At 44.0% G+C, this 12,731-nt stretch overlaps 1 protein-coding gene across 3 annotated transcripts in view; it reads left to right on the top strand.

Moving 5' to 3' along the window:
- Positions 1–12,731, top strand: part of BCAR3 (BCAR3 adaptor protein, NSP family member) — a 299,503-nt gene that overhangs the window by 210,902 nt on the left and 75,870 nt on the right. For all 3 annotated transcript variants that reach the window (XM_078668222.1, XM_078668215.1, XM_078668232.1), the window contains 2 exons: positions 7,189–7,320; positions 10,008–10,450. In XM_078668222.1, the coding sequence (XP_078524348.1) occupies positions 7,189–7,320; positions 10,008–10,450 (575 nt within the window). The remainder of the gene's footprint in view (positions 1–7,188; positions 7,321–10,007; positions 10,451–12,731) is intronic.

Below are 12,731 nucleotides of genomic sequence, written 5' to 3'. Positions count from 1 at the left end.
GGTTGTGTATGTGGAGTCTGCAGGCCTTTTCCTAAAGGCCATGTGCACATAATTAAATATCAACTAGTGAGCGCTAGCTCATTCTTGTCCCATTAAATGGGAAATGATCCCTTTCACGCAGAAATTATTGTTTGGTGCACCACCCATGATCTATGGTGGGCAATATCAGCAGCCAGGGTGAGGTACCAATTAGTCTTAAGTCTGCAAAACATGGCTGCGTTCTTGGGGAAATTCAGCAACCTCTTGGCCAACAAGTACACTGGAAAGTTGAAAAGGGGTTCTGTCCAAATCCAATGCAAAACCAAAGATGAGTTTAGAGGTACCTTTTCTTGGTTTAAAGTGGTTCACACCTTCACACTATGATTATTGATCACAATTCTGTAGTAGGACTGTCAGTAATAAGTAGGATTTACCAACATTTCAAGCCGGAGGGGATTCACATGTTTCTTACTAATGTTGCTTCCTGTCACTTGTAGTCAATGGGTTTCTTGCTCCACTCTTTCCTTGGGCACCAATTACAGCAACTGGGAGTACCTTTCTAACTTTGACAGTAACAGTGTATGTCCTGTGCTCTGCAACATCACCCTCTGCCGTCCTCAATAGACTTTACAAGCGCAGCAGTTTCTACCTTTTCAGTGCCTGGGACCCTCAGCTCTACTATTACCTACAGACCATTTTACTGTGAATCTATAACAAATGACAAGAACTCTATAATATCCTAGGCGGCCCCGCGCTTCGTACATTACAGGGGATCCACAAGAAATCTGATGCCTCTCTACTCCTCACTCAACACAGTCCGCTCGCTGTTCCCACTCTGCTCGCCATCAAAAGGCGGGTTATTAGAGACAACGGTCCCTTTCAAGAGATAACCGCAATACTACAGTCAGGATCGGGTCTACTCATGTACAGTTTGACTGATATTTAGAATTTATTTACAGAAGTTCAAGCTAAACAATACATGAAAAAAATGAGTGAGCAAAACGTGACAGGTTGAAAAGAAATCAACAGATTTCCTTACCACAGGCATGTGACTTAAAATTGACTCTTGGTGAGCACACGAAAATACGATAGTCACAATAACAAAAGCATCTTATACTCCACATAAGTATCAAATGAACGTTGGAGTTTAAGACGTGGTTGTCGACGGCATTTCGATCCCCAACAACAGGTATGGGATCATCATCAGGACTAGACAAATCAAAAGAATGCCCGAGAAGTTGCTGCCAAAAAATGAGGCTGTATGTGCAAAGGAGGGATCGGTGTCCCAACCCTGGCTGGTGGGAATACAGCCTCTAGAAGGAGAAGGACGAGCTGGCACAGGGTAGAAGCCAGTCTGAATGCGATAGGGGTCCAGATGACCGGGGGAGTAGGTCGGGGAGAACGAGGTCAAGTCCTCCGTGGGTTCCGAAACTCAGAACGAGTATGCAGGTAGGCTAGTTGGCAGAAAGCATCGTGGAAGTGTTCGAAGATGCCTCTATTCGGAGATGCTGTGAGTTAGGACGCCTTTTCTAGAAATGAACCCCCGAATAATTGACCCGGATAACCGGAGTCAAGGTGCTGGCCCGAAGGGATCCAGAGCTGTGGAAGAGGCTTTGATGCTGAGCGAGGATAAAGCTGCAGAGTTCCTACACCGTATGGCGCTGTACTCGATGTACCAGGTAGCATGGCCTGGCCTGGAAAAGACAGCCGTTCATTGAAGTTTTAAAGGTAACAGCTTAGGTTTCACACTTAGCACAGCCATGACACTTAATGCGGGGATCAGATCAGTGCCAAGTATCTCTCATCATGTCCTTTCACGCATGTGATCTCCAAAGTCATCTATGCTCTCTACCTCTACCCCGCTCTACATGTCTCATGCCAACAAAACCAATTCTATTTAGGCCGTTTCAAATAATATCCTTTTAGTGGGTGATGGTGAAACTAGAAAGGTAGAAAATCTGCCAACAAGGAATGAGGGAATAGTCAGTGCCTTGATTCAGAAGATCTAAAAAGCCCTCTCGTCCATTTAAGAGTATCTATGTCCTCCATTGGTGGCTTTTTCTGTGTCAGATTTTGGGTCCCCACACATTATTTTTTCTCCGGTATTTCTCTACATAAATAGCTGAAGGCAAACTACTCTACTAATATTTTAATTTGGGGGTCCTCTCTATTTTGCCTATCATACCTCCTAAAGTACCCCAAACATGCATCTTTAGCTTTTGACACTACTGACAACAGTGCACCATGCTCCTTGTGCTGTCACAGATCACCAGAAATGCTCGATGCACTACTATGTTTGGATGGTTCATTTCTGCAAGTAAAATCAAACTGCCTATACATTCACCATGGATGGTTGACAAGTTGAATCTATCAAAATAAATTTCAAAACAAATGTATTGGGAAGCAAAATTTTGATGTAGCTGAAATGACAATTGTTGATTTACTGCAGGAAGGATTTCGCCGCCTGGTAAAAGAGAAAGCACTATGGGTCACACTCTTGCACCCTGCTTTGTGGCTCTGTCGCTCACACCGTTATGGTGGGGACCAGGAGAATGTACTTCTGGAGACAGCCAGAGCAGCTGTTAGGTTCCCTGGTTTGCCAGGACAAAGGGAACCCTGGCATAGGATTTCAAATAGGAGAGCAGCCTTGGCTTGAGGGACTGGCCATATGCAGGATGGATCAAGTTGGATCACTTGAGCAGGGGGCAACTGGGGAATTCTAGTTGGAAGTACTGTCAGTCAACTTGGAGTCCAATAGAGGTCAATTGTTTAGAACTGGATTTCTTTATCCACTTATGGTCACAAATGGCAAACTACTCAAGCTTAAATTGTCTTATTGCCCTTGGGATAATGGATGCCCACCCTAGATGGCATCTACAGTTCAATAGCACTTGCAGGTGGTGAATGGACTGTCTTTAAGAGCTACACCCTGTTGAATTACAGTCAAAGTTTAGTATCATTAATTATTACACCGTAAACCAGTGGCGTAGTGTGGGCAGGGCCACAGGGGTGGTTGCCCCAGGCGCAGAATTCTTAGGGGCATGAAATCGGAAGGATACTTGCCTTGCCCCAGGCGCTGGCAACCTACCGTTCGCCGCTGCCGAAAACCTCCTCATCAGTAATAAACATCACTAGGAATGCTGATGGTACAGAGTCTACTTAAGGCAGATTATCTGGCAGGTGATTCTTGGAGCCCAATCTCTGTACCCTCCAAGTGACAACAACGCAACCCAGACAAAAATGCAATGTACTGCGTAAACATTGTACCAGTGTGTCTAGCAGTGTACATTGCAGCTGTACTTCACGCAAAGCTGGTGCACATAATGGGTACGAGAAGGCATTAAAGCTTCCAACAAAAGCATGCACCATCTTGCAATATGAAGGTAAAGGGAGCATTGGGCGCAGCACAAAATGAAACAAAATCAGTACAGCCCCAAGGAACCAGGTTTATATCATCTATTCAGTTCTCACTGTGGAAATCCTCCAAAGCGAATATCAATACTCAAAGTCTGCGTTGTCTTCCCTGTAGATAGGACTTACGGTTCATGTGGCAAATCTTTCACAAACAACACCTCGAGCTGTGTGTTGTGTACCATAGTTATAAATAAAATTGCGAATTCCCCAAAACTCGTAAAATTAAACCTATTTATCGAAGCATCTGTTTTTAATTCAGTGATTGATGTGGTTGATATATATAAAGAAAACACAGGATCCATGAGAGGACAGATTTCACCTCTTGCTTATGTCTCAGTTTTGTAGTTAAAATGCATCTGGCATACAGCTGTTTCCTGAAAACAAATCTATTTTTGGATGCCAGCAGCCACATTTTACAGAAGTTAAGTACTACATGTAGCCAGTGATATTTTCTTCCCTGCTTCAGTTTTTTCCCTTTCCTTAATGTTTTGTGTGTATTCAACAGCACAGCTGCCCTGTGGCCTGTCCCAACATTGAACGTTCTCAAGGCTTGCATAGCATAGTCGGACCATACAGATGTCTTATGCTTATTTATTTATTGAGATATATAGGTTCAGTTGTATGGCTACTGGAATGTTGTATGTCATTTTGTACTGCACTCTTTCCCTTGCAATGGTTCCCCAGACATGGATCGCGCCTTCCTTGTTTTGAAGTGAGACGACAGTCCATACTTACGTCGAGTGCGCTGAATTAATTGAGATTCCTATTCTGACTGTTTACACCAACAAAGTAAACCAAGCCTCTCCATGGACGGACCCTGCTTTCATTATTGGCTGATCCTATATCCATGGTCAGTACTTGGACTTGCTACTGATGGATTTAGTGCTTATGAACGGAGATATCAAAAGACCCTCTTTCCAGCATATCGGATGTGAGTCTCTTGCTCACTTTGCCACTGGATTCAAGCTGGCCAGGCTGATGAGGGGTGTTACCCGAAACCGGTCCCAGGATGCTTGTTTCTAGTCCAGTGAAGACCTGGCTAGGCAGTTCGGGCTGGACTGTTCCCATGAAGCACAGGGTCAAGGCTGGTTTGCATATAGCTGGGTCTTAACTGTGGTGGCGAAGTGAGCTAAAGAATGATGATGGATTCAACCCAGATCTGTGACTGGGGGTGAGTGTCTAAAAAGTTTCAGCGCTCCGTCCTTCATCTTTTTGTGTTTGCTACATATCACGCATTAACATGGCACAAATCCACAACCAGCAACTGAGTATTTTGTGATCGGTGGTTACATTCCTTGGTAGATATTCTCAAATATTAGCAATGAAAACATTTGTTCCTGTTACAGGTGGATCACATTCACAATTCAAGACATTTATTTGACCCACAGATCTCATTAAAGGGTTAGAGGCATCAGAACAGGTAATTCCAGACACGAAGCGCTAGGGCCTGAATCATGAGAAAAGGAAAACTGTGTGCAGGGATTTCCTCATCCACATGAATGTATTTTTTCTACATTTTTGATTTAAAAGCATGCCCAAGAGTACGTTTGGAAAGCTGCAAAGCTCATGCGACTTTCCCTGTGGAATTCTATTTCTCCTGTACACCGTTCTCCATGGTGGAGAACGCCTTACTGGGGGAATAGGATCCCCTGTGAAAGTGCACTTTTTTCAAAAAATGTTTTGTCTGTGGGGAAAATATTTTTGCCCATGAAGAAAGCCCTTCCCGTGCAGCCCCTGCAAATCTGGAGTGATCCACCCCCCTTCCCACCTGGGAAGGAATTTACGCCAGTCATGTGCTGCACTAAATTTCCAATCCTTTCAGCACAGAAAGGGGACCCCTCAAGTTTCAGTACACCACTGATTCCCACAAGCATGCATGTCTGTGTTTGGACTTTCCCAAATGTCCAGACAAAACCGTGCCTTAGAAAGTCTTGCGTGGTAGTTACAAATGCTGGGATCTCCTCACTCTTGGCGGAGAGCTCCGAACACATAGATGGGGTTCTGCCTGCCAGAAATCAATTTGTGAATTCTGGCAGGCGTACAAAAAATGGTAAATTTGTTCATAAACATGTGTTTCTGAACACATTTACCTTTGTGGGAAGGCCCTGTAGATTTTATTACATATGACCACAAGTTGCAGGTCATAGAGATCGCGATACAGTTCTGCCGCAGTACAAGAAAGACTTTCCATACATCCAGCACATGCACCTCAGTCTGACATGTTGCGCACTTTGTAAGACTAGAAAATAACTGTTTTCACTACACACGGATTCATGTTATCCATTGTATATTAATGTATACTACATATATTTACTTTATTTATAGATATAATTATAGGTTGATTTCCATGTAATGCTTAATTTTGCAAATGTATAATTTCTACGCTTTGAGTCTTGTATTGATGCAGAGTGCTGTGGCGGTCAATATTCGCTGGTCAGTAATCTTTGCAGAATTGTTCATTTTTGACTAAAAATGGACACAAAGTTGTATATTAAAAATGTTGAAAATGTATCATTTCTATTCTTTGAGTCTTGTATTGATGCAGAGTGTTGTGGTGGTCGGTAATCTTTGGTCAGTAATCTTTGCAGAATTGTTCATTTTTTTAAAAAAATGGTAATAAAGTTGTTTATCAAAAACGTTGTTTAATATGAAATGATGAGCATTCTCAAAAGCTTGTACATGTAGCTACGCTTTTATTAAGTGTTCATGTACAGATCAGAAGGGGTTACAAATACAGACAGAAGCACAAAGGTGTCCAACCAAGGTGCCAGAGAAGAAGCCGGGCTGTAGGTAGTATATTTATGAAGAAAGTCAGAAGCATGCAGGTGATCTGGGATGGGCATTGCTTTAAGTTGCAGGTACAGTCAGGGACGCAGTACCTGCACTTCTTTAATTCGGCAGTGAGAGTATTGACACTTCTCAGCATTGCTGCAGTACATTAATGGGAAAGTAATCACACTTCTCAGAAGCAAAGTAGTACCCTGGGATAGTCAATGCTTTAAATGGGCCTGCACTGAAAACCTACACTACTTGAATTTGTAATACAAAGTAACTGCACTTGACATCAGGGGTGAAATAGTTTTAATGTGAGTACCGGCGCTTCTCAGGAAAAAACAAGTACTCAGAATGGTCAGTCAGTGCTTCAAATGAGCAGGTACTGAGAACCTGCTCTAATTTGAAAAGATAGAATACCATCACCTCTCAGCAGAGGAGCAATTGTTTAATGGGGCAGTACTGCCCTTATCCTTAGCAAACAGGTATTCAGGTACAATGGGTACCTGCGCTGTTATAACTCCATTTCAAGCACTGTGTGCAGTGAGTACCTGCACGTTTATTTCCTTTACACGCTGTGACTACTGTCAGTGCTGTAGCATTGACTGTGTTGCTGATGTATTTTCTATGCTATAACTAGACGGTACTAAACTCCATCTGCCCCCAATGACGTCACCGTACGCGCTGCACCTTTCCCCTTCGCGTGCCCGGGTGACGTAAAGCAGCCGGCTGCGGGTGACGTTGCTGCACCGTGGCGCGAGCCCACCTGTGGCTTCCTGGGTGCACTGCCGCGCAGCGCCAGGGTGTGGCGCCCTCTCCGGCGCGGCGCTGCACCTTTGCTCCACATCAAAGGGCCGGGGCCGGCTGTGAAACCAAACACCCACGGGAAAGTCACCGGGTGAAAGAAAATGAAAGCTGCTGTCAGCGGCGCGGCGCGCAGAGTGCAGGCTCGGATCTCCCGGGCAGGTGGGGCCGAGGCATGGGACAGCTCGTTTTAACCCGGCTCTTCTCCATTCTCCCTAGTTTTCCAAGGACAGGTACATCATGGATGGAGGGACCCCGGAGAAGCTGCGGAAGGAGCTGGAGGAGGAGCTGAAGCTGAGCAGTGACGACCTGCGGAGCCACGCCTGGTACCACGGGCGCATCCCCCGACAGGTACGCCCCCTGCCCCACAGCCTCTGGGAGGCACTCTGTCCCCTTCCCTGCTACCGACCCTGCCCCAGAGCCTCTGGGAGACACTCTGTCCCCTTGCCCCAGGGTGTGCCCTCTCTCCCTGACACTTCTTTCAGTCTGGCATACAGCAGTATGGAAGCTGGTGTCATTCATAGGCAATATTTGTTTAGCACAAAAAAAAGTTCAGCACACATGATAAAAAAAGTGAAACAGCAGGCCTAGTGCTTCCAATATTTCATGAAAGAAGGGCTGTCTTGGTGTCAGATAAACAGTAGGGTTTATGCTGGCATTGGTGCTCAAAATCTGTCTGTTTTTATATATCCAGAGGACACATTTCTCAGTAGTCTCAGAGTTGCCTGATCTCAGGTGCGGTTTATGCAAACTGTGCCATCCATACTTTTTTTTTATCTTGCATCACGTTTCATTATTGCACTTTAAGTCCTGCATCTGGTCTTTATACAACTTTTGTGTACCACATTGGCAAATGTTTGACTTCCGTGATTTTGCCTTTTATGTTATCTTAGAGGTCTTTAATGGAGATTTTTACTTGAAAGCTATAGAACTACAACAACCTGAAATAGTTAATTTTGCCCCATGCTGATGTGTTTATTTTTGTCTATAATCAACAATGTTATCAGCTGCGCAAAGTTAAGTAATGTACGGCAGATTTTGATTTCAAGTAGACAACGACATTGTGCATTGATAATGTTGTTAAGGGAGAGTGTGACAGCTCGACTATAAATTAAACCAGTGCTTAGCATGTGCAGGTGGTGGGCGTGGGCACCCACTTGCGTCCCTTTTTGGGCTCACCAAACTTTTCCCCAGATCAGGAGAGACGAATGCAGGAATGGGAGAAAGAGAGAACAGAAAAATAGTTAATCAATGACAAAGAGTGAAAGCAGAAATTAAAAAAACCAATCTGCAGGACTGACTTAAAGAGACGTGGGTGGTGGTAGAAAAACGAGGCACTATAATAGGCCTGGGTAGACAGTGGCTGTGCTGTTACATAACAGCGAGTAGGAAGGCCCACCGGCCAAGGAATGCTGTGACTTGTTGGTGCCTTGCCTGCCATAGAGTGGGAACAAGGTGGGGGAAGGGGAGGGGGACACATTCGTTGTAAAAGCACGAAAAGAAACTTGGACGCTCGAGAGGAAGCCGAAGGGCACCTTACCTCCTCCCCCTCCAACTAAAAGGGCAGTGCCAGGGAAGAGCAGGTTTGTAGCGCGTTGCCAACGGGTAGGCGCTGCTGTGAGGAAAAGGCCATTGAGCCAGAGTTCAGTGACTTCGTGCAGTTCCAGTAATCACCTGAGCAAGGGAACATTTCATGCTAAGCTCCTCGGGGCTTTCTAGTGACGCCGGCACCCTTCACGAAACCGGCTCCAAGCAGCTTTTAATCTTTACTTCTGCTGGCAGTGTGAGTGTGCAGACCAGCCCCACAGGAACCGTGCACGGGAGGCATGGGTTATGGAAAGCTACCAGCCGGTGCAGGAAGGAGGCAGTGCCAGGCACATGTCTGGAAGCTATCGCATGCTGATGTATAGTCGTCCACCTTTCTAGGTCTGGCTATAGAGCGCAGCTGTTCCATTACCTGTTACAATTTAAAGAATTCTTAGCCCGGGCTTCGGCTTCGCATAGCCAAGTCGTGATTTGTCTTTTCTTTCATGCCAGCCGTCCTCCAATGACAACAAAAGTAACACATTACATGTTCTTCTGCTCAATCTGACGTCATGTGGAATATTCATTTCCTAAGCAGTTTCATGTCAAATAACCTGCTTTTCCAAGCAGGCTAATAGTTTATGTGCTTGCAGCTTCCCGATGAACCTTGAAGAATTAAATCATGCTAGGCCTGCTAGTCGAACAATATCCAGGCAGAAACAAGAGAAATAGGCTGAAAGCGCGGCAAATATAAACACTGCTCATAAGTCCTCTGCAATTCAATGAAGTCACTCCAATTGACTAGAAGTCTGCTTGAAGGGCACTCTGACCTCCAAAAGCCCCATGAAGAGATTTTGCAGAAAAAAGTTTATAATTGTGTCCAGTCTTCTTGAAATGTCTAAAATTACATCTGAACTCCCTTAAGCAGATGGATATCTTTAAATGGGCTGAGTAAATAATTATCTAAATGAAATTCCAGTGCTCCTCTGTCCTATAGCACTAGTTTGAGGATTTTCAGAGCCCTGGGTAAAATTACACTTTGCTGTTTGAATGCTCCATTTTCCTACTAACAAGCCTACCGTTAAGGCCACTTGGTCTACTGTGGTGGCACCATAAGGCACCTGCCTACAGTATTGTAGCACAGGCTCATCTGCTCCTGTCACCCAAAAAGTCATTTTCACACCTTGAACTAAGGTAGTTCTGAAACCGTCTTTCACTTTAAGAAGCAAAACAGAACAAAACATTTATATATATCACAGTCAACTACTTAGTCAGTGTTATACAAATATCATGCCTACCACTCTGAGCAAATGTACAATGATTGCCTACCTGAAAAGCCTGTAATCTAACTTTAGGATAGGCGGCTGCAAGATGAGTGAAATAATGCCACTTGTGTTCTCTTTTCCTGTCATGCTTATTCTCAGTATTTCTTCAAACATGACTTAGTATGCCAAAATGGGAACTTATAAAGCCATCTCACTTTCCCGGTGTGTAACAAATATATTTTCTTGCAGATGTCGGAGAACTTGCTGCAGAGGGATGGCGATTTCTTGATCCGGGACTCACTCTCCAGCCCTGGAGACTTTGTCCTCACCTGCCAGTGGAAAAACACACCCCAACATTTTAAAATCAACAAAGTGGTCATCAGATTGAATGAGGCCTATTCCCGGGTCCAGTACCAGTTTGAAAGGGAGAGTTTTGACAATGTGCCTGCCCTGGTGCGGTTCTACGTGGGAAACCGGAAGTCCGTGTCAGAGCTGAGCGGAGCGATCATCTTCCAGCCAATCAACAGGACTGTTCCACTGAGGTGCACGGAGGAGAAGTATGGAGCGTCTCCCTTCAGACACAGAGAGTGTAATGCCCCTGACTTGAAAACAGAGACTCCTAAAAGACTGAGCCTCAATATTTGCAAAGCACCATCCCCTGAGCATACCTTATTGAGAGGAAATCTGCTAAGGTAATTCATTACATTTTGTTATCTGCTTCATCTGTAAAAACTAGTTTTTAACTAAGAGTGTTCAATGTAGCCTACTGAAAGTAAGCAACAAATAATGAAGTATATGGAAAATGCTCTCACAAAACCCGACCCACGCCCTAAGAAATTTCATTTCATTCTGATTTAACACACTATACTGTACCTCGTCACTGTGCCAGAGGCACTATCCCTATCTACCCCACTCAAATGGTAGACATGTTTCATTTGGAAAAAGAACACAACATTTGATTGTCTCCATTCACCCCCTACTATCCATTAGAAAGGATGGCCATTGTGCTGTACACTTCTCGCTCTGTACTATAGAAAACACTTGTGAACTTTGCATTGTTCGCCAGACCCATAACTTATGACCGTCTGCCTGCGATACGCCTCACAAAACAAGGTACATTTTCCTTGACAAAAATTCTCTTCTTTTACATAAGGTAGAAGGTAAGCTCTTATGCCCTGTGCACTTCTATGCTAGAGAAAAGCTCTTGCAAATCACTTTATGAGAGTGATGTGAAAACGACTCCACTAGGAGATTTGGAGAGTTCCTTAAAATTCCTACATGTGTGAAAGAGGGGAACATTTTGAAAGGAAGTATCTCTCAGATCGTTCTGCTTGAACTTTGAGTACATTACCAGTTCTGAAGGTGTGTGGTTGCATCTTTACTTTGTCCATCAAAGTTAAAATATCGTTTTTTTCCCTAACATTATGATATGTTCTTAAGAGTCCAAGTTCGATTGCAGGTGCTTCCATCAGCTTAAGAATCTAAAGCCTATGCTTTCTTAGTTGTGTTCCTCTGACAAGGCTTTGCTGGTGGGAGCAGCAGTCAACTTTCAGTCAGCTCTTGGATACTGTTAACGTCCTGCAGGATTTCCAGCTTTTCAGGACCCACAGTTGCATGAAGTGAAAACGCTGTAGTTTGATTCATTTCTCATGTGAGCAAGAAAGAACACATCTTATAGGCTAGAAGATTTCTTCATTGGCTTCCAGTTGGGATAGAAATCGGTACGAGCTTAGCTAGTTAATGATCGTTTGTATCAACAATATGGCTCACATCTACCACGGCAACAAAGGCACACTGCAAAATCAAGCCCTGGACCGAAGAAATCATGAAAAACAACTTTTGTGCAACTCTCACTTCAAATTTAAAGTACAAAGTAATGGAGCTTTCTCTGACCTAAGTCTGTCAGGAGGAAACTCATTGCCTTATGATTTATAGTTGAATTTTGTTTTATTTTTAAGCCGGATAATTCGTATACATACGCTTGCCTACATCAAAGGCTGATAAGGGTAACTTTGCTTTCTCCCTTAATTACCTCTCTCCGCCCTCATCTCCCTCCCATTGATACCATATTTATTGGACTTATGTGGAGTTTGTAAATTTAGTCGGTACTTGTGCTTTCTTCCTCTGCATATCCAGCTATAAATAGTCATCCTGTTCCTCTTTTCTCGTCATTTATAATTCTCAATGCTGTTAAATACCTGGGCCATGGAAGCGCCTTCATTTCAGAAGCCAAGAACTCTAGGAAAGCAGCCCAATTCGTTTAATAGTTCTGCAGTGTCCCATCTATATTAGCCAGAATGTTCTCCACTTCCACTATTTGCCTCATTCTGTATAACCATTCTTGATATTGGGTGGTCTAGCCTTCCACCATAGAGCCAGGATTGCTTGCTTAGCCACACACGGGCTAAAGTAATGAAATGTTCTCGTTGTTGGAGTGTGGTCTGTATGTCTGATTGTTGTCAAATCTAAGGATCAAGTGATCTCAGAATCTTCGTATTGGCTTACGATTTAATGTAAATGTAATCCGTAACTATTGTTAAAAGGCTCTTAAAACACACCTATTTAGGTGGCCTATTGAAGACCCAAGGGAAAAGTTCTCATAGTAATGTGCATGTCCTACATTTTCAGAATTGCTCAAAGTAATGAATGTGAAGCTCATTAATTTTGTCTATTTACATACCACCTGCACATTCATACGCACTGCAGGCTCCAACATCCTTTGCCAATGATGGACGGGGCCGCGGTGGTGAGAGGGTGCTGGAAGTGGTAATGTCACGTTGGACAGGTGGGCTGCCACTGCAAAACGTCATATCATTTTGGTGACTTTTTGTTGAACTACAGTAATTATTAGATGTAAGCAAAGATTGCCTAGGGCAGTGGGGAGGGCGAGTGAGGACAGCAGAGGAAGAGAGAAATAGGGGGTGGCTAGAGAAATACCAGGCTAACCCATCTTTTCTTCGTTTTTTCCTTTCA

This window comes from Lissotriton helveticus, chromosome 1_2, assembly GCF_964261635.1.
Source record: "Lissotriton helveticus chromosome 1_2, aLisHel1.1, whole genome shotgun sequence".
Classification (NCBI taxonomy): Eukaryota; Metazoa; Chordata; class Amphibia; order Caudata; family Salamandridae; genus Lissotriton; species Lissotriton helveticus.
This window is presented reverse-complemented; position numbering and strand designations above follow the sequence as displayed.